This window comes from Salvia hispanica, chromosome 3 (genome assembly GCF_029641045.1).
Source record: "Salvia hispanica isolate PSC_SH4W2 chromosome 3, Shi_PSC_v1, whole genome shotgun sequence".
Classification (NCBI taxonomy): Eukaryota; Viridiplantae; Streptophyta; class Magnoliopsida; order Lamiales; family Lamiaceae; genus Salvia; species Salvia hispanica.
Genome location: NC_142694.1, coordinates 22,336,093 through 22,358,908, shown reverse-complemented (window position 1 = coordinate 22,358,908; position 22,816 = coordinate 22,336,093). Strand labels below are relative to the sequence as shown.

General features: G+C 34.1%; 2 protein-coding genes across 3 annotated transcripts; one reads left to right on the top strand and one right to left on the bottom strand.

The window, feature by feature from the left end:
* The first annotated feature begins 450 nt into the window (after positions 1-450).
* LOC125211751 (CASP-like protein 2A1) lies at positions 451-2,134 on the top strand. The gene is made up of 3 exons (XM_048111664.2): positions 451-745; positions 836-953; positions 1,685-2,134. The coding sequence occupies exons 1-3, from the start codon at positions 558-560 to the stop codon at positions 1,958-1,960; spliced, it is 582 nt and encodes a 193-aa protein (XP_047967621.1). The 5' UTR covers positions 451-557; the 3' UTR covers positions 1,961-2,134.
* Positions 2,135-6,463: 4,329 nt separating this feature from the next.
* On the bottom strand, positions 6,464-13,492 carry LOC125213202 (uncharacterized). Of its 2 annotated transcripts, none has more exons than XM_048113606.2 (8): positions 13,289-13,492; positions 12,439-12,688; positions 11,814-11,937; positions 10,196-10,539; positions 8,349-10,113; positions 7,744-8,024; positions 7,106-7,206; positions 6,464-6,856 (listed from the first exon to the last, which is right to left on the bottom strand). In XM_048113606.2, the coding sequence occupies exons 1-7, from the start codon at positions 13,375-13,377 to the stop codon at positions 7,135-7,137; spliced, it is 2,925 nt and encodes a 974-aa protein (XP_047969563.2). In that variant the 5' UTR covers positions 13,378-13,492; the 3' UTR covers positions 6,464-6,856; positions 7,106-7,134. The 2 variants fall into 2 exon arrangements, with proteins under 2 accessions (XP_047969563.2, XP_047969564.2); XM_048113607.2 differs by having other exon boundaries at positions 7,762-8,024.
* Between the last annotated feature and the right edge of the window lie 9,324 nt (positions 13,493-22,816).

Below are 22,816 nucleotides of genomic sequence, written 5' to 3'. Positions count from 1 at the left end.
AGAGAAAGTAAGAAAGTGAATATAAAGTATAGCATGAGAGAAGATAGACTTTTTGTCAAAGAAAGAAATGACACAACTACCTTAGAATAATACAAAAGGAAATACGACTCAACTAGCTTGATACGGAAGAAGGAAGAAGTATACATCACTTGGCTCATTTTTAATTATTCTGCAAATTATTGAGGGGCATTCTGGTTATTATATTAAATAGATTTGTGATGGAGCCCGGAGATAACTTGATCATGATTGACACAAAAATTATATTATAAAACTGTCTCATACTATAAATGCAGCAATTAAAACGATACCATCCCTTTATCGATCATTAATCTGTGTCTCCATAAATCGGGAGAGAGACGTGTATGTATGTATATGTAACATATATATTATCCTTTGAAGCATGGGAAAGTGTGGCGTACCATAATTAGCATTTACTTCATCATCACCAAACCATACCTAAGTCCATTAATAAAAGTAGCCTTTCCTCATCTCTCACTCTCTTCACAACTCACAACTAATTACTTTGCTTTGTCTTCACCACATATTTTTCGCAATCCATGGGGAAAACTGAAGTTGCCTCTTCTGCGGCAGAGGACGACGGTGGTAGCCCCACCATGCGCACGGCAGAGACGCTGCTGCGAGTCCTTCCCATGGCCCTCTGTCTCGCGGCTCTCGTCATCATGCTCAAGGACACTCAGACCAACGAATTTGGCACTTTGTCCTATTCCGATCTTGGGGCTTTCAGGTTTACCTAATGTCATTATATGTAAAAATAAAATAAAATAGGGAATTAAAGATTTATGTTTTGGTCTCACTTTTTTTTGTGGGTGCACAGATATTTAGTGCATGCAAGTGGTGTCTGCGCCGGCTATTCGCTTCTGTCGGCCGTTTTTGCGGCGGTGCCGCGACCGTCTACCTTGTCCCGGGCTTGGGCCTTCTTTCTCCTTGACCAGGTTTCTTTAAAATCCGTCTCTAAATTATCAAATTAATGATTTGTTCTGATTTTGCATCCAAATTATTGATTTTTTTTAGTATTGCAACCAAATCAAGATTTCTAACTCTAGTATAATTTGAATATATAATTTACTTCTGTGTCATTATCAAATGTCAATTAAAATGACCTTACATTTTAGGCGAATTACACGAGAATAAATAATTCCATTTATTGAATTATAATTTATATTAAACCACGTTGGTACTAAGATTTTGATTAATTCCCAATTCAGAATAAATCAATAGTTTGGTAATCTATAGGTCAATTTACAGTTGGTATATAAAATAGAATTTGACAAAAAATTAAGAATTTACATATAAATAACCCATCAAAATTTACGTGTAACCAAATCATTTTCAAATTTAACTTAACACAACAACTACTGGGCTATGTCTATTTCAACTCCATCCTTTTTCCCTTATAAATCTCCACCTTGACATTGCCCACACACATCTAATTTTCCTACTTTGCGAAAATATTTTTTTCCATTTTTATTTGACAGTACTTTAATTAAGTGCACTTATGTATCATATCATTATATACACGCAGAAATTAATTAGAGAAAATTTCATCTAAATAACCCTAAACACTTTATAATTGATAAAACACAAATTACTACTCCTATTTTCTTTATCTCAAAAGGAGCATTGCCTCTACTTTTTTGTCACATTAAGCCTATATGATATGCAGTTGCTGACTTACATAATACTAGCGGCCGGAGCCGTATCGACGGAGGTCGTGTATCTAGCGTACAAGGGCGACAAATCGGTAACATGGAGCGAGAGCTGCGGCTCGTACGGTGGCTTCTGCAGGAAGGCAACAGCATCGATCGCGCTCACGTTCATCGTGACTCTTTGCTACGCAGGGCTCTCCCTCCTCTCATCTTACAGGCTCTTCAGCAAGTATGATGCACCAGTTGCCTACTCTACTACCAAAGGAATTGAGGCTGCCACTTGCAACGCCTGATTTTCCTGCTTAATTACACGTTTAATTCTCTAATAAAAGTCATCAACATCATTGTACAACTAATAAATTAATGTAATCATTTCAATTGGGCTTTCAATATTAGTAATAACATGTCTATACTTTGTATCGATACATATGTGGCGTTGATATTCAAGTGTGAATTCGTTTGTGTGATGTGATCATAGGTAAATTATAGTAGTAGCACATGTTAGCACATGCACAAATTAGTTCACATAAACACGCCATCAATCAATGTGGTTACACAGTTAGACTTAAATTATTGAGCATTAATTATATGTTCGTGTAACGGATTTTTTTGTTTATATGATAGCTTTGGAATATAAAATTGATTACTAAACTTTTAATTAGGGGTGACAATTTTTGGCACGACACGATAACACGACACAAACCCGCACGAAATTAATGGGTATGTGTCAAAGCTTATTGGATTTGTATCCTTATCGTGTCGACACGATAACGACACGAAAACTTCGTGTCGTGTTCGTGTTACACGTTAAGAAACAATATTAATATATTATAATATATATATTTTTTATTTAAAAGTTTTAAAATTTAATATTAGAAATAATATTTATATATTATAACATTATTATTATAGTGTCGTTATTGTGTCATGTCATATATGTGTTGTTATCGTATCGTGTTGATCCGAAGTGGTTCGTGTCGGTAATGGGTTCATGTCGTGTTCGTGTCTGAGCTCTGAGGGTAGCAGGTTGTGTTCGTGTTTGGAGTTTTCTTAATGGGTCGTGTTCGTGTTTGTTGTTATCGTGTCGTGTCGTTATCGTGTCGACACGATAACGACACAACACACACGATTTGTCACCCCTACTTTTAATGTGCTCGCTCCACCAATATATAAATAGTTTTGAAACCAAACACTTCTAAAGTAACTTGGGTCTTGGGCAATTATAAATCGATCGAATTGGAGAGATATACTATTACAACATCAATTGATTTCCACTTTTGAAATCCCTCACCTCCATCCAGAAATAGTTATAATCATATTACTAATGTAAATCCTATATCCCTGCAACAGTATATAGCATTCTTATCTACTTAAGAGGTGATCACATATTATCATTTACTGCAACAAAAAGAACGGCTAAGGAAATTTTTTATTGGTGTAATTTATGTCTAAATATATCACCAACGCTTCATAAAGTGTAATTATTATTGGTGTTTCAACTAAAACTAGGGCTCACAAATAGAAACGTCATGAAAAGACAAAAAGTTAAGATAATTTGCCCTCAACTTATGGACGTTTTCTTTTGCGTCCTAAATTATGATTGTGTTTAAAAAATTTAAAACGTTAGTAATTGCCTCTCAATTTTTATATTATTAAAAGTTAGTAAGTTTTTTCGGTAGTGTTTCTTGAAATCATAAACCATATACATATCACAACATTCTCCACAGATCAACAATTCTGAACAGCAGCAGATCACCATACAAAATTTTGCAACCAGCAATAAAAGGAAAGCTTTAAATTAGGAGTATTATATGGACAACTGCACCAGTAATGTACCATGCTGTTTTTAAATTAGGAGTATTAATTATAGCATCAAAGCCCCACAACTGCCCACACAGATTTGATCTTTTCGATGTAAAACTTTATTGATCGAAACCCCACCAGTCTACCACTAATGATGGGCTACTTGGAATGGTACTTGTTTCACACCGTTGAAAAATCTCATCAACTAGAGTCTCATCCTTGGAAAATAAGTCTCATCCCCTAGGTAAAGAATGGTGCTGTGTATTTTGTGTTTGTGTGTGCATTTTGTGGGTATAATGTAGTATATCGTGGGCAGAGTGTGTAATTTTTCAGTGCATGTGCAATGCATGTATTTTGTGTGCAGTGTGTAGTACGTGATAAGTCATGTTTGGTAGGGGTGATAACTCATCTAGGGATGGAAATCCATGAACAAAAATGACCAAACATGTATGGTGTGCATTTTTTGTGTATGTGTGTGTGGAGTGTATTGCGTATTTTGTGTATAGCGTGTGTACAATGTGTACAATGTGTATTTTGTATAGTGTGTGTATTGTGTATGTAGTGTGTGTAGTGTGCGTATTTTGTGTATAATGTGAAGTGTGTATTTTGTTTATATGTGTGTTTTATGGATATATGCCGTGAATGTTTCTTACTTGTACTCCCTCTGTCCCCTAAAAATAAAAACTTTTAAAACAGCATGAGGTTTAATGCAAAATTGGTAAAATAAGAGATAGATTGAAAGAAAAGTGTGTTAGTGGAAAATGAGTCACACCTCATTACAGAGTAAAGTTTCTACTTTTAGGGGATGGGTTAAAAAGGAAAGAATTTTTATTTTTAGGGGAATGAGCGAGTAATTATTTGGAATTTCAATTATTACTCCCTACGTCACCAAAGAATATGCACTTTGAGTTCGACACGAGTTTTAATGTAAAATTGGTAAAATAAGAGAGATGTAGAGAGAAAAAGTAATTAAAATATATTAGTGGGGAATGAGTCTCACCTCATTAGTGAGAAAATAATTTCCAAAATTAGAATGCATATTCTTGCGGGACGGACTAAAAAGGAAAATGCATATTCTTGTGGAACGGAGGGATTACTACTTTAAAAAATGGCATCAAATTCTAATTGAGAGATTTGAAATTGTAATTCAAATTCAAATCCAAATATTTTTGTGATTCAAAATATTCAATTTTGAATTGAATGCTTCAATTTCAATTCCACAACTTCAGTTACACCTACCAAACGGAAAATGTAATTAATCTATAGGGTTGTGATCAATTGAGATTTTTTATGCTAATTGAGAAATGAGATGCAATATTAGCCACTTATTTTTATTAAATGAGTGGTCCAGATTTTTCCACATGGAAAATATCTTTAGATTAATTAATTATGAAAGGGCAGAATGGTAATCTCATGGTATATTTTATTCAATAAATATTTTTTTTAATTTTTAATTTTAATTTTTTATTAATTTGTATTAATTTTTTTAAATTTTTTAAAAAAATTTTAAAATTTATTTTTTATTTTTTATTTTATTTTTATTTATTTATTTATTTTTAATTTTTAAATTAATTTTTAAATTTTTTAAATTTTTTTTAATTTTTTAAAATTTAAAAAAAAAAATTTAAAATTTTTTTATTTTATTTTTCAACTACACACACAATTCATGTCAACTACACATATAATGTCAACTATTTGTATAATCCATGTCAACTACATATACAATTCATGTCAACTACACATACAATGTCAACTATGTGTATAATCCATGTCAACTACATACACAATTCATGTTAACTACACAATATAATGTCAACTACATGCACAATTCATGTCAAATAGTATTTATTGAATAAAGTTGTTGACATTTGATGCGTAGTTGACATGAATTGTATATGTAGTTGACAAAAAAAATTTAAAAAAATAAAAAAATTAATAAAAAAATTAATAAAATTACAATTATGTCCCCGTGTTGACATAAACTACATGCTATTGACATTTCACAAATATTCTGGATGAGTGGCTGAGATTGCATCTCAATTCTCAATTAGGTTCATAAATCTCAACCTAACAAGACCCTTACTCTATATGTCCAAAGATTATCAATGATATTAAAATTCGTCATGCACAAATTTTCCCGGAACTATTGTCATAATTCAGTCTTTATTTTGGTGACTAGCTTTTTATCTTTACAATATTATAAGAGATAATTAGTCCCTAAAATCATAACTCTAGTCAAATCTGGTATTTGCTTTTAATATTAAATTCGGTCTAAAATATCACAAATTTTACATTTCGTTTGTTATTTCCATGGCACAACTAAATCAATATAGTTTCTTATCCTACTTGTCAAGAACTAAAAAAGTGGTATAAAAAAAGTTTCACAATTGTCCACGTAGAATAAATTTTTGCCGAAAATCTTATTTAGGTTTTTCAAGAAATAACAAACTAAATGAAAAATGATAATTTGAATCAATTTTAAATTTCATGATAAATACAAAATTTGACAAAACTTTATAATACCAAATCCCATATAAAAAAGACTAAAGTATATGACACAATGCTCAATCATTAATACGAGAATGAGAATCTTTACTTTGAGAATGAAAGGGATAATGAACAAGCTCAAAATTAAACACTCCACCAAATTGGACAATGAATTTGTTTAGATTATTTTTCAACAATTAATTTTTTCACTTAGTAAACATTCTGATTTTTTTTCTCATACACATAACTTCAATATGTATCTTGCGTAGATACATATTAAAATAACTACGGCAACCAAAGAAACCAACGAAATTTGCACTTGCTACTAGTTTTTTCAATGGAAGCGATAAATTAAGTGTATTGCAGTAGTCCCATTTTTCTCAAACAATGTACGCCCACAACGAAACAACAAAAAGAAATAGTGAAGCAAATAAAGTCCCAAAAATACAAAAGCAAGAAGTAAACAAGACCAATTCTCCCGCACCTAATCCTAATTGGACAACAAATTTTAACACATCCTGAAGCTTATGATTTTGAACTTGGAGGTCGACTTAGGTAAAATATACGTATACAGAGTGTCCGAATATAAATAGAAAAGCTATGAAAAGCAATCTCCAGAACCGCAGCAGTAATATTCTGAAACAGTAGAATACAATAATCCCACACAACTATTATTGATTAAAGGCGTTACTAAAACTGAGGTCCAAAAGGGAGAAGATACTCAAGATAGAGAGGTTCTCTTGCATCCTGAATAAACATAGGAAATGGAACTTTAGATTTCCATTACTTTACTCCATTTGAGGTGAAAATTAACAAATAACATCAACACGTTGTGTTTGAATAAGCGCTGATAGGCTCTCGGTTCAATCAGAGTACCATGAGGCAATAATAACTGCAAGCTGTAAAAGTCAAGACAGATAAGATTAGGTTCCAAATAGAGAACATAGCTTCAAATGTCTAATTATCACATGTTGCAGTTTCCATGTTACATAGGCAGACTGCAAGGTAATATGAGAATTATGAGCATAGCATTCCTAGAAAAGCCAACATGAGATATAGAAGCAGGGGGCATGAATAGATTAATAATTCAACTGTCACGTGTCACCCTAACGATAATTTCTAGCAGAAGTATCGTAGTAGAAAATTACCAGACGCCACATCTTCAAGAATAGCCCATTTAGGTCCTCCCACTGCTCTTACTGAAAGAGTGTTTTGCCAAGAGCTTCTGACCAGGTGTGTGATGGTCATCCTGCAAAAATTGTGTCTAGAGTCATTTTTGGTAGTGCAAAGCTGTAAAGGTATTTATAGTAGACAAGTGTAAGATACACCATTTTGCCCGAATTTGGAGTTGCTTGGTGGGCCTCAAACCAGGTATTTAGGCCTTTCTTATGTTAGATGCTGCTAGAGATTGGAGATTTCTCATCCCACTGGAATACCAGCTCATTGTTCTAATAAAATTCCATTTCTTACCGAACAAAACGATACCCTCATTTCAAAATAATAACAAATTTGAACAAATAGAGAAGTTCTTAGATGATAAAATATTTCCAAAGTCCACTTCCTTTAGATGGTAAAAGGAAAAACACCAAAACCGCATCAGATCGAGTATCAAAAAAATTGTCAATAAAAAAGGTTATGATCATAAAGAACGACTAAATAATTAGATCTTATAAAGAAAAAATAATTCTTGTTATATTTACCAAATTTCACATAGGTTGTATTATTAGGAAAGAACAAAAGAAGGAAATTTAAACAAAATCAAGATTCAGTGTAAAGCATTTGGAACCTGGCTATCTATGTTAACCTTATACATCGAAGCAGCAGATTCAGATTCAACTGGTTGCACTGGTGGAACCTGGCCTTGCAATTGGAAAGCATCCAAAGCATCTAACGTCAGCTGCCAACCACAAAGCGCAAGAGCACTGTGACTGGAGCCAGAGCCGCCGCCGCTGCTACTAGAGCCAGCTGCAGCAACATTTCCATTCACCCAAGGACAGTAGTAATTGTGATACTTTATTGGATCAAATTCCACAGCTTCATCATAGTTGCTTCCACCATTGGGAGGCCCTAACAGAGTTCCATATGCAAACCAAATACCCGGTTAGCATACACAAACGTACGCACACAAACACAAACATTGATTGGAATTGATTATCGGAAGTGTATATAAATCCAAGCTGTGATCACTCAGCAAACTACAACACAATTAATTATAAAGTAGACTCATAGATTGGAATTAATTATCAGAAGTGCTTAAAGATCTATTCTCTGAGCCTCTGACACACAAAAAGTTAACAGACCACTTTAAAGTAGATTCGCAGATAAATTATTTTGTGGATCTAATGTGCAGAATGAACATCAATTTTCATTTACCAAAGTGCAACTCTTTACCTGATCCATTTGCAACTTGATAGCCTGATTCCACAAAACCACAGTCATCGGTTGTTGGATCCTTGGTGGCTTGTGTGACTTCTTCCTTAGATAGCTCTACGCCAGAATATAAAATGGCATTACAAGAAAGTGAAGGATGGGGACTGTTCTCGCAAGAGGTGGCTCGCATATTACTTGTCTTTTCTCCACTTTCAACAGATTCTGCCTTAGTTGAACCCATAACTTTTGAACCACTATCTGCCCTAACTACAGACCGAGACATAAGATCTTGACTATCACCGTGAGGATCCTCTCTATCCACTTCTTCAGGGACAAAATCGCCCATCAACACTGGATCTGGTGCAAATTCGCCTGTTTGGCCTTGGTTATCAGTTACTTCAGTAATAGGCTCTACATCACCAACAACACTCTCAGTTCGGTAGATAGAAGTATCAATCCCATGAATTTCAGCTTCATGGCTAGCACCCATGCCAACACTTCCTCCACTAATCCCCAAGCTGGGACCATCCCTCCCATGTGCAGTTGCAATATCTGTGTTTACAACTTCTTCTTCATTTGCACTACTGACTCCAATTTCACCAGTACTTCTCACAGCAGCAGGACAAGTACTCTGCTGTGCTTGATTGCTGTAATTCACCTCTGATGTCTCAGGATGTTCGTTGTTTTTTATTCCTGATGTAGACGGCAAATGTATGTCATCAAAATCGCCAGGATAGTTCTCAACGCTTTCCATTGAATCATTATCTGCAGTGTGGCACATAGTGTCCATTGCAATGACAGAGGATGCCCGCGTTGAATCTCTAGTTGATGGATTACCTATGAATTGTTCAGTACCCTGGTCAAATTCCCCCTTATAAGCATCGACTCCTATGTCGAACCCGAATGACAGGCTGGGACCAGCACCAGAAGAATCTTTTCTATATGGTGACCGACGGGGTTCTACAACCCAAGACTCACGGGCACGCTTTGAAGGACCAGCAGAGTACTGTCCACCATCATCAACTTCATCACCGTCGCGATCAATGACCGTACCCTCTCCACTGTCTGCTTGTTGCAGAAAGTGTGGCCTGTCACCTGTACTTCCACCTTCATCTAAGTTCCTCTTATGTGAACTAGGGCCGCGTGATTCAAACGAAGCTGCTCGATCACCAACCTCACTGCTGGAAGGCTGCCCAACCAATAAATCTCTACCTCTAAGCCCATATTGATACTGTTCAGATGCAGCATTCATGTTCAACCGCGATGACGACAATACAGCAGACATTGTAAGATTCAACTCCACCCCAACATTTGAAAGTGACTTTCCTTCTCCAGTTCCAGCTTCATCAAGGTCCTCTGCCTGCTCCTTCTCCACACAATCTGCAGCAACCCACCCACTGATGCCACTTGCTGCACTTATTCCACGTGTCAACATCTTCTTGCTAGTTTCAGGACCTTCAGTGCTACTTGGAACAAAACTAGAGGGACGCTGTACAGTTAAAAAGTCCCACAGTCTGACTGTCGCACCACATAAGCTGCAGTCTAGCAACGGTGACCTGGATACACCTTTTGAGTTATTTCCAGTAACTTCATATCCACCATAATCCCTTTTTGCTGAAGAGGACAAGGCTTTCTTTCCTCGGCTAGGATCACGGGGAGGAGCACGATATTTTGAAGGACCAATTGAGCAGCCGTTTCTAGCTGATTGTGCAGAATGCTCTTCACAATCCTGAATATTTGGGAGCCACCTAGGTTCCCATCCACAAAGGCTTATGAGCTTCTGACACTGCAATTTGACAGAAATTTCACTAAGAGGCCCAAAAAACTTACTAGTTAAATAAAAGAAGTAGAGGCTACATATGTATTACACGGGAGTATATGAAGAAGACATCATCTCTGGAGCACTCAGTTCCTAAAAAAAATTCTGGCTTGATGCCAGATTCATTGCGTGCAAGCTGAGACTGGACCAGCAAACGATCAATTTCTGAGCCTCGAGAAATCCGCATTTGCTCAATTGCAGATGCAGCCACGGCAGGAAGGGAGGGAAACTGGAGCAGTCCATCACACCTATCCTTGTAACCACCAATAAGTGCTGATGGGGTAGTCGGCGGGAACTGCACCAGACTTTCTGCACAGCAGTTTCCTGTCCATGGGCAGATAACCTTATGCTCTTCATCAAGTTTCTTGGAAAATTCTTCTCCAGCACCATCAGCTACAGCAGGAAATTAGTCAAATGAGAGATAATGACTAGCCAACAGCAAGAAAATTTTGATTGGTACAAATAGAAAAGGCTTCGTATTCCCAATATTCAATTTGAGATCATTCAAAGAAGCTTAAAACTGGAGAACCAAAATTTTGTGTTACTGTCCTTTTCGTCGAAAGAAATGATTCTAACCAGACCTACGTCGCCGTATTCATTCGGTAAATTCTCCAAATCAGCAACCTTAGTTGCATACAAAAAATACTAAGCTCTCCAACCAGAACATATGCACATTTAAGCTCATAGGTAGTTCAATGAGCTTTATTATTTTTAAAATGACACACGCATCGGCAAGCTATTTCTTATAAGTGTGAGAGAGTCTGAGGAAGAGTCACAGAGTACAATGGAGAGAAACAAAGATAGAACAGAAATTAAGACTAGCCACCTTAGTTTACAACAGAAACAGGAATCAAGAGGTTTCTAGGTAATAGAACTGCAAGTTCTACAGAAGCTCTCTTCAGCTAATAATAACACAGGTTAACGCTACATTTGAGTTTGTTTGACTTTGAGTAAAACTAACAGAACCACCAGAGATGCAAATTTATATGAGAAGAAAAAACCTATTTAGCCACCTATTACAGAACCCTAAACCCTATTACACTACGATATTCATTTCATATTCAAAGTGATTCACAAATCACAAGTACTCCCATCCCAGGAGAACCCCGGGTAAGTCACACCCCAAAAAATTGATATATCATTCCTGTTAGCCATCCTTCCTGCATTTAGTGGGATTCGGAGCCACTATTCCATTACTGATCAACTCTCTGGCAACATATAAGACTGTTTTTAAAAAAAATGCATACATTAAAAACATAATATAATCAACCCAAATAAGATGACAATTCAAAAACTTCATACACAGCCAATATCTTGGAAAAAACTACATAATGTGTCTTGCAATAAGTAGATATTTGCACGTCAAAGATTTGAAGTACAACAATTATCAGGCATCTATGTGTTTTTATTGAAATGTTTCTGGATTCATGTACAGATGACAGCCAACAAATAATTTGAATATGATAATGTTCACAAACTCATATTTTGGTTGTTTATCTTAGTAAAATACTAAAAGACAATTTTAATCTCATAATCAACTAGTATTCAAACCTGACCTTGATCTCAACTGTGGATTTATAGAACATGAACATCCAATATAAACAAACTGGTGATAGCATGGAAGAAGCCTTTACTTAATCTAATAACCAACTACCATCTCAATTCACCTTCAGAAGAAGTCCATGTAGCTGATGAAACAAACTTCAGAATTGCACCACAGGATTCACATTCAACTTTATCAACATCCACATTCACCCAACCTTTTCTGGCACATGCCAGGGAACTAGCAGCCTGAATCAGGAATGCACCCAAACACAGATATAAGTATATAAACAACATCTAGTCCATGACCAATCCTGACACAACAGAAAGCTATACAGGGAGAATAAACACGAGTGAAATAAAAATTGAATGGGTCTGCTCAAAAGCATAACTAACGATTCAGCAGATATTCTATTTATTACACATCTATAAGTAAAGAAGACAGCTAATGCTTTGCCCAAATTCAAAGTTTAACCCATCAAAATACCATACATAATGGAACGAGAAATTACTGAAGTGAAACATTATTTTATTTTGGTTGTCTTAAAATGTATCAAACTTTTAAATTATACATAATTAATTGTAATGCCAAGGTTTAATCAACCGATATGGCAGGAGATGATGAGAACCTTGATTGATTGATTGACATGAAGCTGACACTCATGACTCAACTATGTCTAATTGAATATAACATCAATAAAGTAGCAATTTCTGAAAAGCAAATACAGAAGGGAGAGCAAGTTCAAAAACCTTGGGCTTTCCAAACCAATTTTCTGGTTTGAATGTTGAGAGACGCCTCAGCAAGTCACCCCTTTCCCAGGGCCTACAAGAAGGCTGTGATGTTCCCAGTGCTGAACCACCAGCACTGGTGCTCAATGATGCGTGTATGGGCTGGGAACCAATCCGCGAAAGAGACCCTCCTCTCGAATTCTGCACTTGACCAAGACCATCTGAGCTTCCAGCATTTGTGGGAACAGCAGGAGATGATGCCCCAACAGAACTATATAGAAGAGCATTGATTGCAAATTTGCAACAAAATAAGATTTATAACATTCATTATGAGAAATCCAACATAATTAACTTTTTGTCAATTAATCTAATTAAGACTCATTACAAAATTTGCAGAAAAAACCGTGTCCTACGTTTACCATCATTACTCATTCATTATTCGCAGTTTCTTGTATATGGGTAAAGGCTCTTAACAAAAAAGAGAATCCACTCCTTATAGAGACATAATTTCCACTACATAATTTAAAAATTGCATGGACAGAGATAGCATTACGCATTTGCCATTGCCAATACAGATCATTTCATGGCCTGCCGAGGCTGTTTAATTCATAGAAATTAATGAAACTCAGCAGAACAACTGAAACTTTAGCTGCGACATTATTCAATGAAGACTGCAGAATATCAAGAGGCATCACATGCCCTAATTTCTCATCACAACACTAACACGCAAGTTGAGGAAGCAATAAATAGAACAAAATCAAACTATTCGAGCATAAAATTGAACCAATAAAGACACAAGTAAACAGTGCGTAAAGCATAGCAATTACAATTGGGATAAGAGGGTTTGGCGAGGGCGTAAAGGTAAATTAACCTGGCAGCGGGAGTGAGGCTCGGAGGAGGAGACGAAGATCTTGGGGGCAATAACGGGTCGCGCGAGGAGCTGACGGCTTCGTCTTTCATCCCTCGCCCTTTCTCACTGTCGCCTCTTTCTCTCTGTGCTTTTCCCCTCACTCACTCTCTCAGTTCATCTGAGAGCGAAATTCTTGTAATTGAAATTGACAAGCAAATGAGAAAGTAGTTAAGACTAATAAATATGGTCGGATATATAAGTTCACTGCTAAGAGGATCTCCAAGCTGTGAGTTAAATGGATTATTTTACATTTCCTTTATGAAGACGTATCTTAGGGTATGGAAATATAAAATTTTATAACTACTATATTTATTTTCTGTTAATGAAAAATCATTCTCCAATAGAGAAGGTATTTGAGAGGTATCACATTTTATGTATTTTAATGCATTTTGTACTTAAAAAATCATTTACCTTCTTTCTATATATCTTTTTCCTTTGGAGTATACTTCTTTTTGGAAGGGTATATTTCACTTTTTGAGGAGGTATATTGATGATATACCTCTTTTATTTACCCTTCCTTGTTGGAGATGCTCTAAGTGAGTGACTATTTTTCTATTAAAAGCTATACTTTTATAGACACTAGTATTAATACTCGAGCTATGCACGGGACATAAGAATTTCAAATAATGAATATAAAATATAGTAAATATATAGAAAATAAGAGAATTGAAAGCAATATGGAGATTTAAAAAAACAGAAATCTACTTATCTTGTCTCACTCAAAATGAAGAATTTACTATTCCCCAGTGAATGAAACATTTATGCAATTTTAATTTATAATCTAAAGGAGTGTTCGGTTTGCAAGATTGTATCTCAGGACTAAATTAGTAATGTGTTTGGTTCATAATATTTTGTCCCTCAACTCATTTCTAGATGGATAATCATGGAATAATTAGTTATAGCTAACCCTCTATGACTAAAATAATCTCACAACTCAATCCTAGACTGTATCTTGTATTATTTTATCTTGGAAATCGAAAGCCACCTTAAGTGGAGTTAAAAAGAATAAAATTAATGACAAAAATAAGATGTGTGACTAATGATGAAAGAGTATGAATTAATTAAAATAAGATATACAAATAAACAAAATATGTGTGAGTAAAGTTGTTTATTGAAAGTGCTATGCAAGTCGTTAATCCAAATAAAAGGTAAATTAATAAATTTAATATCTTAATTTATAAAAAATTAATTTGAAAAATATATGGAATAATAAACATATCCATATATTTTTAATAAAAATATTTTACTCACACATCTTTGAGAAGTCAAGTTAGAAAATTTGTACTATCCAATAGTCACATTTTAGTTGACTTTATTTATTTCTTTTAATTTCAGACCATACCATAACTTGTATACATTGCCAAAGAATAAATGATTTTTTTATTTGGAAAGGATAAATTTTTTATTTTCCGCCACATATACATATAAAAAGTAGTAAATAACTACTATCAATTAAAGTAACGATAATATTTTATGCATTTTGTTTGTTTTGAATAATGTGACAATTTACACTACTCTTTATATTAAGAAGTTATACAAACTTTATAAGTTAGATTTAATTTTAAATATATATAATTCATCTTATTCCTTAGTTTGATCTATAAACTTAGTAGTATTGTTTAATTAGAGGCTATTAAAATATAAGAATTAAAACTTTAATTGAGTAAATATTGGATGAAAATTGTAAGCATTACATATATGTGTTGTCGTTTAGTTTGTGAATTAATTCGAAGAAAAAGTATTTCCATAAATGATTAAATCTCAATTTTAACCTAAATAAATGGAAGGCAAACTAAACTCTCTAGCACAATTCCAATTTAATGGCTAATTAATATATAAATTTAATAAGGCTAATTTATATATAAATTTAATAACTTAATTATAAAAAAAAATAATGGTAGTGCAATATTTAAATGTATTTTAAAACTTCTTCAATTGTTTTTGCATTACAAAATATTTTTGGATAGAAGACATCTCATCTTTCCATTTTCCCTCCAAAAAGGGCATTAAGGTCTTTTCACCAAATTTGCACTTTCGATTAAGATAAATTAGATAAAATTGGACCGATATAAAAAAATTAGTATAGGTCTACACCCATAAATTGACATACTTTTCTATTAAGGGCATCTCTAACGATGGACAATGAAGCGCAACTCAGTTCCTAAAATGCTTCTTTTATCAAATAGATAAGAATTCGAGTAATCATCTGGATAGATGGCGAACCATTGTTAATCTTGTTTTTTTAAATAAACATCTACAGTAGGGTCTCGTAACGGGATGAGCCGCCATCAGGATGCCATTGCATGTGCAGTGACAGAATCAGAAATTTTAATTTTATATACTTTTATTTATTATCTTTTATAATAAAGTGCATAGAGTAAAGAAATAATTACTATTCTTAAATTATAAAAACCATTTTTCATGATTATAAAACAAAGTTATCTATACAAAACAAATTATAAAATCCAAATAGATTTACATAACTACTATTTCAATAAGAATGCACAGAGGGGTATCGATCCGGGTTCTCATAGTGGCTGACCAAAAAAACCAAGCCACAAGCGCTACTTCCACACTTGTTAAACAATGCATACGTATATAATACTCCATCCGTCCCATTCAAGATGACCACCTTTTCTTTTTTGTTTGTCCCAATCAAAATGACCACTTTTAATTTTGGAAGTAACCTCTTCTCTCTTCTCTCCTCATTAAAATATTCAACTATGTTTTCCCTCTCTACTTTATTCCACCTAACAACACTTTCTAAAATCTCGTGCCACTCAAGAATGTGGCCATTTTGAGTGGGACAGAGGGAGTACCCCTGAGGGACCGTGACAGCCAACTTGTCCGGATCGCGTCCTCCAACTAAATTTGTCCACCAACTTTATCTAGTAGACATGCAACTCATTAGCGCACCATTCAGGTGGACGACAGACTCGCGCCTAACCACGAAACGACTTAGTCATTGTCCCAACTTCCAACGTGTAACGCTCAACTGGAAGACGTTCCGGTTCAATGTCCGCAATACGTACCCTTCGACCGAGACGGATACATTATTCGATGTGTAGGTTGCCGTTTCACAAGATTAGATCGTGGAAACCAACCAAAATGGAAAGGTTTGGGAACAGGTCACCGATCGCTACAACGCTAAACGGTCGGATGGAATAATAATTTAAGAATTTTAGGATTTAAACTATACAATATAAAATTTTTAGGATTTAACTTATGTAGGTTTTAATTGTTAGGCATTTGTAAAGTTACTTTTGGGTTTAATAATGAAGTTTTATTCTTAATGAAATGTTTTTATTAATTATTTTTTAAAATTGAATAATAGAATAGTGGGCACCATGGATAGATAAGGGATGTGATTAATTGTTGTATGTGCTATCTCTTATATAAGAGATGTACAATAAATAATGGTTAAAAGTGGTATGCGGCTCATGAATAGTTAAGGGTCAGCTCTTTGCGGAGAACACTTTGGATGCCCTAAAAATCATACCTTACATATTATGCTTCATATACTCTTATTGTTCCATCTATGAATAAATGAGATAATTTTCTATTAAAAACCACCTATAATAAGGATGATTACACTATTGGTACAAAATGTTTCCCTCTTGCTTCCTGTTAGTACATAAAGTTTGAAGTTTGTAATAAATCATACAAAATGTTTAATGCACGTTTCATTTTAATACGTTTCGTTATCTATATTTGGATGTCGTTAACTCTTTACCTATATGAGGTACAAAACACGAAACTAAGATTAAACTTATGTACTAACATGAAACAACAATGAAACTTTTTGTATCAACATAAAAAAATATGAAATTTTTTGTACCAATCTGAAACAATAATTAAACCTTTTGTATTCTATGTGAACAAAAGAGTTGACTACATGCATTCAAATGAAACGCGAATAAAATATTTATACAATTTTTATGCAAATCTCAAACTTTTTATATATTAATTTCATATTGAAAGTAAATTTAAGAATTTAATTGGGTATGAAGAACTGTAGAAACCGTCCACTCACAAAGGAGGGGAACGAAATTTATGATTTTTTATTATCTAAATATCCTTTTATATAGAGGTATGATGGGCTAGATTAGAGATTCATGGAGGTTGGACTTGGGCCAAATCTGTTGGACTTTTGCTAATTAAATTAGTCTCAATTTAATACAAGTCCAACAGAATATTATTATTATTATTATCAGTTACTACAGTAAAATAATATTGACTGCCCGTCCAATCCCAAATTACAAGTAATCCGGGCTTTTACTCTTTAATTTATTATTTTCTGTGTTTAAGATATAAATATCCATAAATAAATTTAAATTTGCTATTTGACTTTAATTAATTAATATATTTTTCCAAAAGTTGTCTAGTTCAAAATCTTTATTTATTACTTGAATAATGCTATTTGACTTTAATTAATTAATATATTTTTCCAAGAGTTGTCTAGTTCAAAATCTTTATTTATTACTTGAATAAATTCCAACCGGCCGGGTTTCTGAATAATAAAACCTTTTTCGAACACCTCTTGAGGATATTATCAAACTGGACTCACCCAACACACGATTCATTGCAATAAAAATACTAGCACCTCTAGATATTGATCACCACTACCCAAGATATCGGGATTCTTGGATTGCAAAAAATCTGCACCATTTGATAAATCAAAGTAGTGCATAATCAATATCATATGCTCAATGCTATGTCAACAATTATTATGAATAAGAATCACCGAGACCTCGTTCAGTAAATAGCAAGAAAGACTTATCTCAACTGTTAGATCTTTCAGTGCTATACCACGTTATTGTCGTTTATTTCCTAAGGTAAGGAAACATACGGACTGACACTGCAACCTTTCACGATAGGTAGTCAAAGCCTATCTAGGTTGTGAAATTCTATTTCTCTTCTACAAAGAACCGAATGCGTCACATTCTGTAAACGTCGTTCACGACCAATCTACTATGCAGAAGAATTAGACTTGTTTGCTTCTTATACATTTAAATGTTTGAAAAACATCTTGTAAATGTATAAGCAAACACCAATGAGATAAAATTAATTCTTCTCACCTTGGGTTAAAAGTGGATTGTAGAATTTATTGTATGCAAATAATTTTATCTGTGCAACATGCCCGAAATATACTTTTCAGTATACCAATCCACTAAATGGTAAGTATACCTCACATTCTACCACTAATGCATCTCTTTCATATTTATTATAAAATTAATATATAAAAATGAGTCTCACATTCCATTATCTTTTCCACCTACTTTCTTTCATAATATTTCTTAAAACATGTGTCAAACTCAAATGAGACTTTTAATGGCGGACGGAGAAAGTATAATTTTTAAAACTCATAAAACTAAGATACATATTGAGAGATGAAAGAAGTAGTACTCCCTGTTAAGTAAGATATATAATGATGATTTTGTGACTTAGGATTAGGGAATCCTTATTAGAAGACTTGGATAACTTAGAATCGTATAAAATACTTTCAGATCAAGTATTTTGAGTGCACAAAATCTATGATCGGATAAGACTAAGTTTCCCTTAGATGATTGTTCATTCTCTGATCTGTATTTAATCAAAAATTAGCCTAAACCGTCGACAATTAACTGCCAAGGCAGTTAATTAACTAAAACTGATTCCAAACTGTTAATAACTGTTTAAAAACTGTTAAAACAGTTAATTCAAACACTAAAATAATATAAAACAAACTTCTAATGAAGCAGCCGAATTGTTTAGAAATTAAAGTGATAAACACTAAAATTCCAACATTCTTCCTTAGAATTAAAGTGCTAATACACTAAAATTCCAACATTCCTCCCCTATTTTAGTGGATTTATAAGCATGATCAAATCAAAAGAACAGAAAACAAAAATTATGCATAAATGAAAATATCACAAGGATTGAATTTCCATTTTAGTATATCAATGTACAAACATTCTAATTATAAGAGTGGTCTAAGACTTGAACTCTTACAATTCCTTTGAATATCAGTCTTAATATACACATAATTATCAAACAATTAATCTAAACCTGACACCTTTATAACAAGTCTAGTGTCCATATCCTTCAACAAACATTTATAAAGCTAAGTCCAGAGCTTTATTGGAACAACTTGGATTCCATGTTTGTATAGGTAGCTTTTCATCTTGTTCTGTCAAAACAATTTGCCAAAAAAACTATTAAGAAGCAAAACTTCAACCTCCTTCAAACTGACAGATTATTACACATACCTTGGATGGTTTGAACATGTGTCTATCTCACATATTTAGGCTTTCCACATTGAATTTCACATCTAATATCAAATTAGAAGGAAATTGGGTATCCCAAACAGATAAGATTAGATGGACTTGAGCCCCACCCCTTTAGCAGATTTGATAACTAAATCTTTAGCCAAGCCTTTGGTTAGATGGTCTGCCAGATTTTGTTGTGTCCCAACAAATTCAACTGAAATGACCCCATGAGTGATCAGCTCCCTAACCATGCTATGTCTGACACCTAAATGTCTAGACTTCCCATTGTAAACTTGGCTATATACTTTAGCCAATGTTGCTGCACTGTCACACCTTATAGAGATAGGTGATATAGGCTTAGGCCATAAAGGAATTTCATAAACCAAATCCCTTAACCATTCTGCCTCCTTTCCAGCAGCGGCTAGTGCTACAAATTCTGACTCCATTGTAGAACTTGTGATGCAAGTTTGCTTCTTAGAAGCCCAAGAGATAGCTCCACCTCCTAGCAAGTAAATCCAACCACTAGTAGAGGAATGATCCTCTGGATTGGCTATCCAACTTGCATCAGAATATCCTTCTAAGATAGAAGGAAAATCTGAGTAACACAAACCATAGTTTATGGTTCCTTTGAGGTACTTAAGTAACCTCCTCACTGCTTGCCAGTGATGAATACTAGGACTATGTGTAAATCTACTTAATCTTCCCACAGCAAAAGCTATGTCAGGCCTAGTACTTATCATTGCATACATTAGGCAACCTATTACTTTAGAGTATTCCAATTGTGAAACTGTTTTTCCTCTATTAGGTAAGAGTTTTACATTAGGATCCATAGGTGTGCTAACTGGAGTACAGTTTCCATAATTGAACCTTTTCAACACTTTCTCAATGTAATGAGATTGTGTGATAGATATTCTGTTAGGAGCCTCTTTTATTATCCTAATTCCCAATATGACTTCAGCCTCACCTAAATCTTTCATTGAGAACTTAGATGATAGGAATTTCTTTGTCTCATCTATCTGGTCTTGACTAGTACCAAACAGAAGCATATCATCTACATAAAGGCAGATAATAATTCCTTTACCAAATTTATCAAACTTAGAATAAACACACTTATCAGCTTGATTCAATAGAAAACCATTTGATAAAACAATATCATCAAACTTTTGATGCCACTGTTTTGGTGCTTGTTTCAAGCCATATAATGATTTGATCAACTTGCACACCTTGTGTTCATTTCCTGGTAAAGAATATCCCTCAGGCTGCTTCATGTAGATTTCCTCATCCAAATCACCATTTAAAAAGGCTGTTTTAACATCCATTTGGTGTATAAGGAGTTTATGAATAGAAGCCATAGCTACTAGCAATCTAATAGTAGATATTCTAGCTACAGGAGCATAAGTATCAAAGTAGTCTATCCCCTCCTTTTGTCTAAATCCTTGAATGACAAGCCTAGCTTTAAACTTGTCTATAGACCCATCAACTTTCATCTTTCTTTTAAAGATCCATCTACACCCCAATGGTTTACAACCAGGGGGCAGATCAGTTAATTCCCAAGTGTTATTTTGGAGTATAGAATCCATTTCATCATCTATAGCCTCTTTCCAGAATGAGACATCTCTAGATGACATGGCTTCTTTGAAAGTCTTAGGATCCTCTTCAATTATAGAACAGTAGGGGTACTGGGATTGTAATTCATCCCTTGATCCTTCAATAAGATGGATTTGAAAGCCTTTATCTAGATTACTTTGATTTCTTGGCCTTACACTCCTTCTAACCCAATGTTGAGTTGAAGGTTCCTCTGATTGATTTTCAGAAATTACTAATCTATTTTTAGAATTAGAAAATAGATCCTTAGGCCTTGTGATAGATGTGAATCTATTTTCATCAAAGATTGCATCTCTTGACTCTATAACAGAGTTCACAGAGACAAATTTGCTAGGTTCTAAGACATAAAACCTATAAGCCTTTGAATGATTTGCATAACCAATGAAAATGCAATCAATTCCCTTTTCACCCAATGTCCTACGCTTGGGATCAGTAAGTTTAACTACTGCTCTGCAGCCCCACACTTTAAGATAGTTTAAGTTTGGAGGTTTTCCAAACCACAACTCATAAGGTGTAGCTTTACTTTTCTTATTTGGAACTCTATTTAATATATAGCAGGCAGTAATCATAGCTTCTCCCCAAAAACCTTCATTTAAACCAGAATATGATAACAAAGAGTTAACCATTTCTTTCAACACTCTGTTCTTTCTTTCAGAGATTCCATTCTGTTGTGGAGTATAAGGGGCTGTTGTTTGGTGAATTATTCCCACTGATTCAAAATAACTAGGATCATAGTATTCACCTCCCCTATCAGATCTAAAAATCTTTATAAATTCACTCTTTTGTACCTCAACTTCTGTCTTATATACCTTGAATTTCTCTAAGGCTTCATCCTTAGAACTTAGCAAGTATACATAACAATATCTAGTTGAGTCATCAATAAAAGTAATAACATACTTCTTATTTCCAATTGATGGTGTTGAGTGAAAATCACAGATATCACTATGGATTAATTCCAGTAGTTTAGATTCTCTCACAACATTATTGAAAGGTTGCCTTGTGATCTTAGTTAACATACATGTTTTACATTTATCTTTGCTAACTGTAAAGGCAGGGATAAAGCTATTTTTAGACATCTCAATTAGTCTTTTATAATGCACATGTCCTAACCTTTCATGCCACAAATCAGTAGTTGAAAGTTCACTAGAAGTCATCACATAAGCAGAATTATCAACAAAGCAAGATTCAATATTTAATCTTAACATACCATTGCATAAATAACCAAAACCAACAAATACACCATGTTTAGATAAAATATATTTATTAGCTTCAATAACTTGTTTATAACCTAAGTTATTAATTACAGTGCCACTCATTAGATTCTTTCTAATGGTGGGAACATACAATACATCTACTAAATCCAACTGTTTCCCAGAAGTAAAAGTTAGCCTAACATTTCCTATTCCTTCAATCGATTCACTAGAACCATTCCCCATTCTAATCACTGATCCATCAGTGATCTTCTGCAAGGATGTAAACCATCTCCTATCCTTGCAAACATGGTTTGTAGCTCCAGAATCCACCCACCAAGTGTACTCATCATCCTGTACATAGAATGAACTTGGTGTATCCGAGATATAGTTCTGAATAGAAATATTAGAATTGAATATTTTCATACCTTGAGGTACACTTGGAT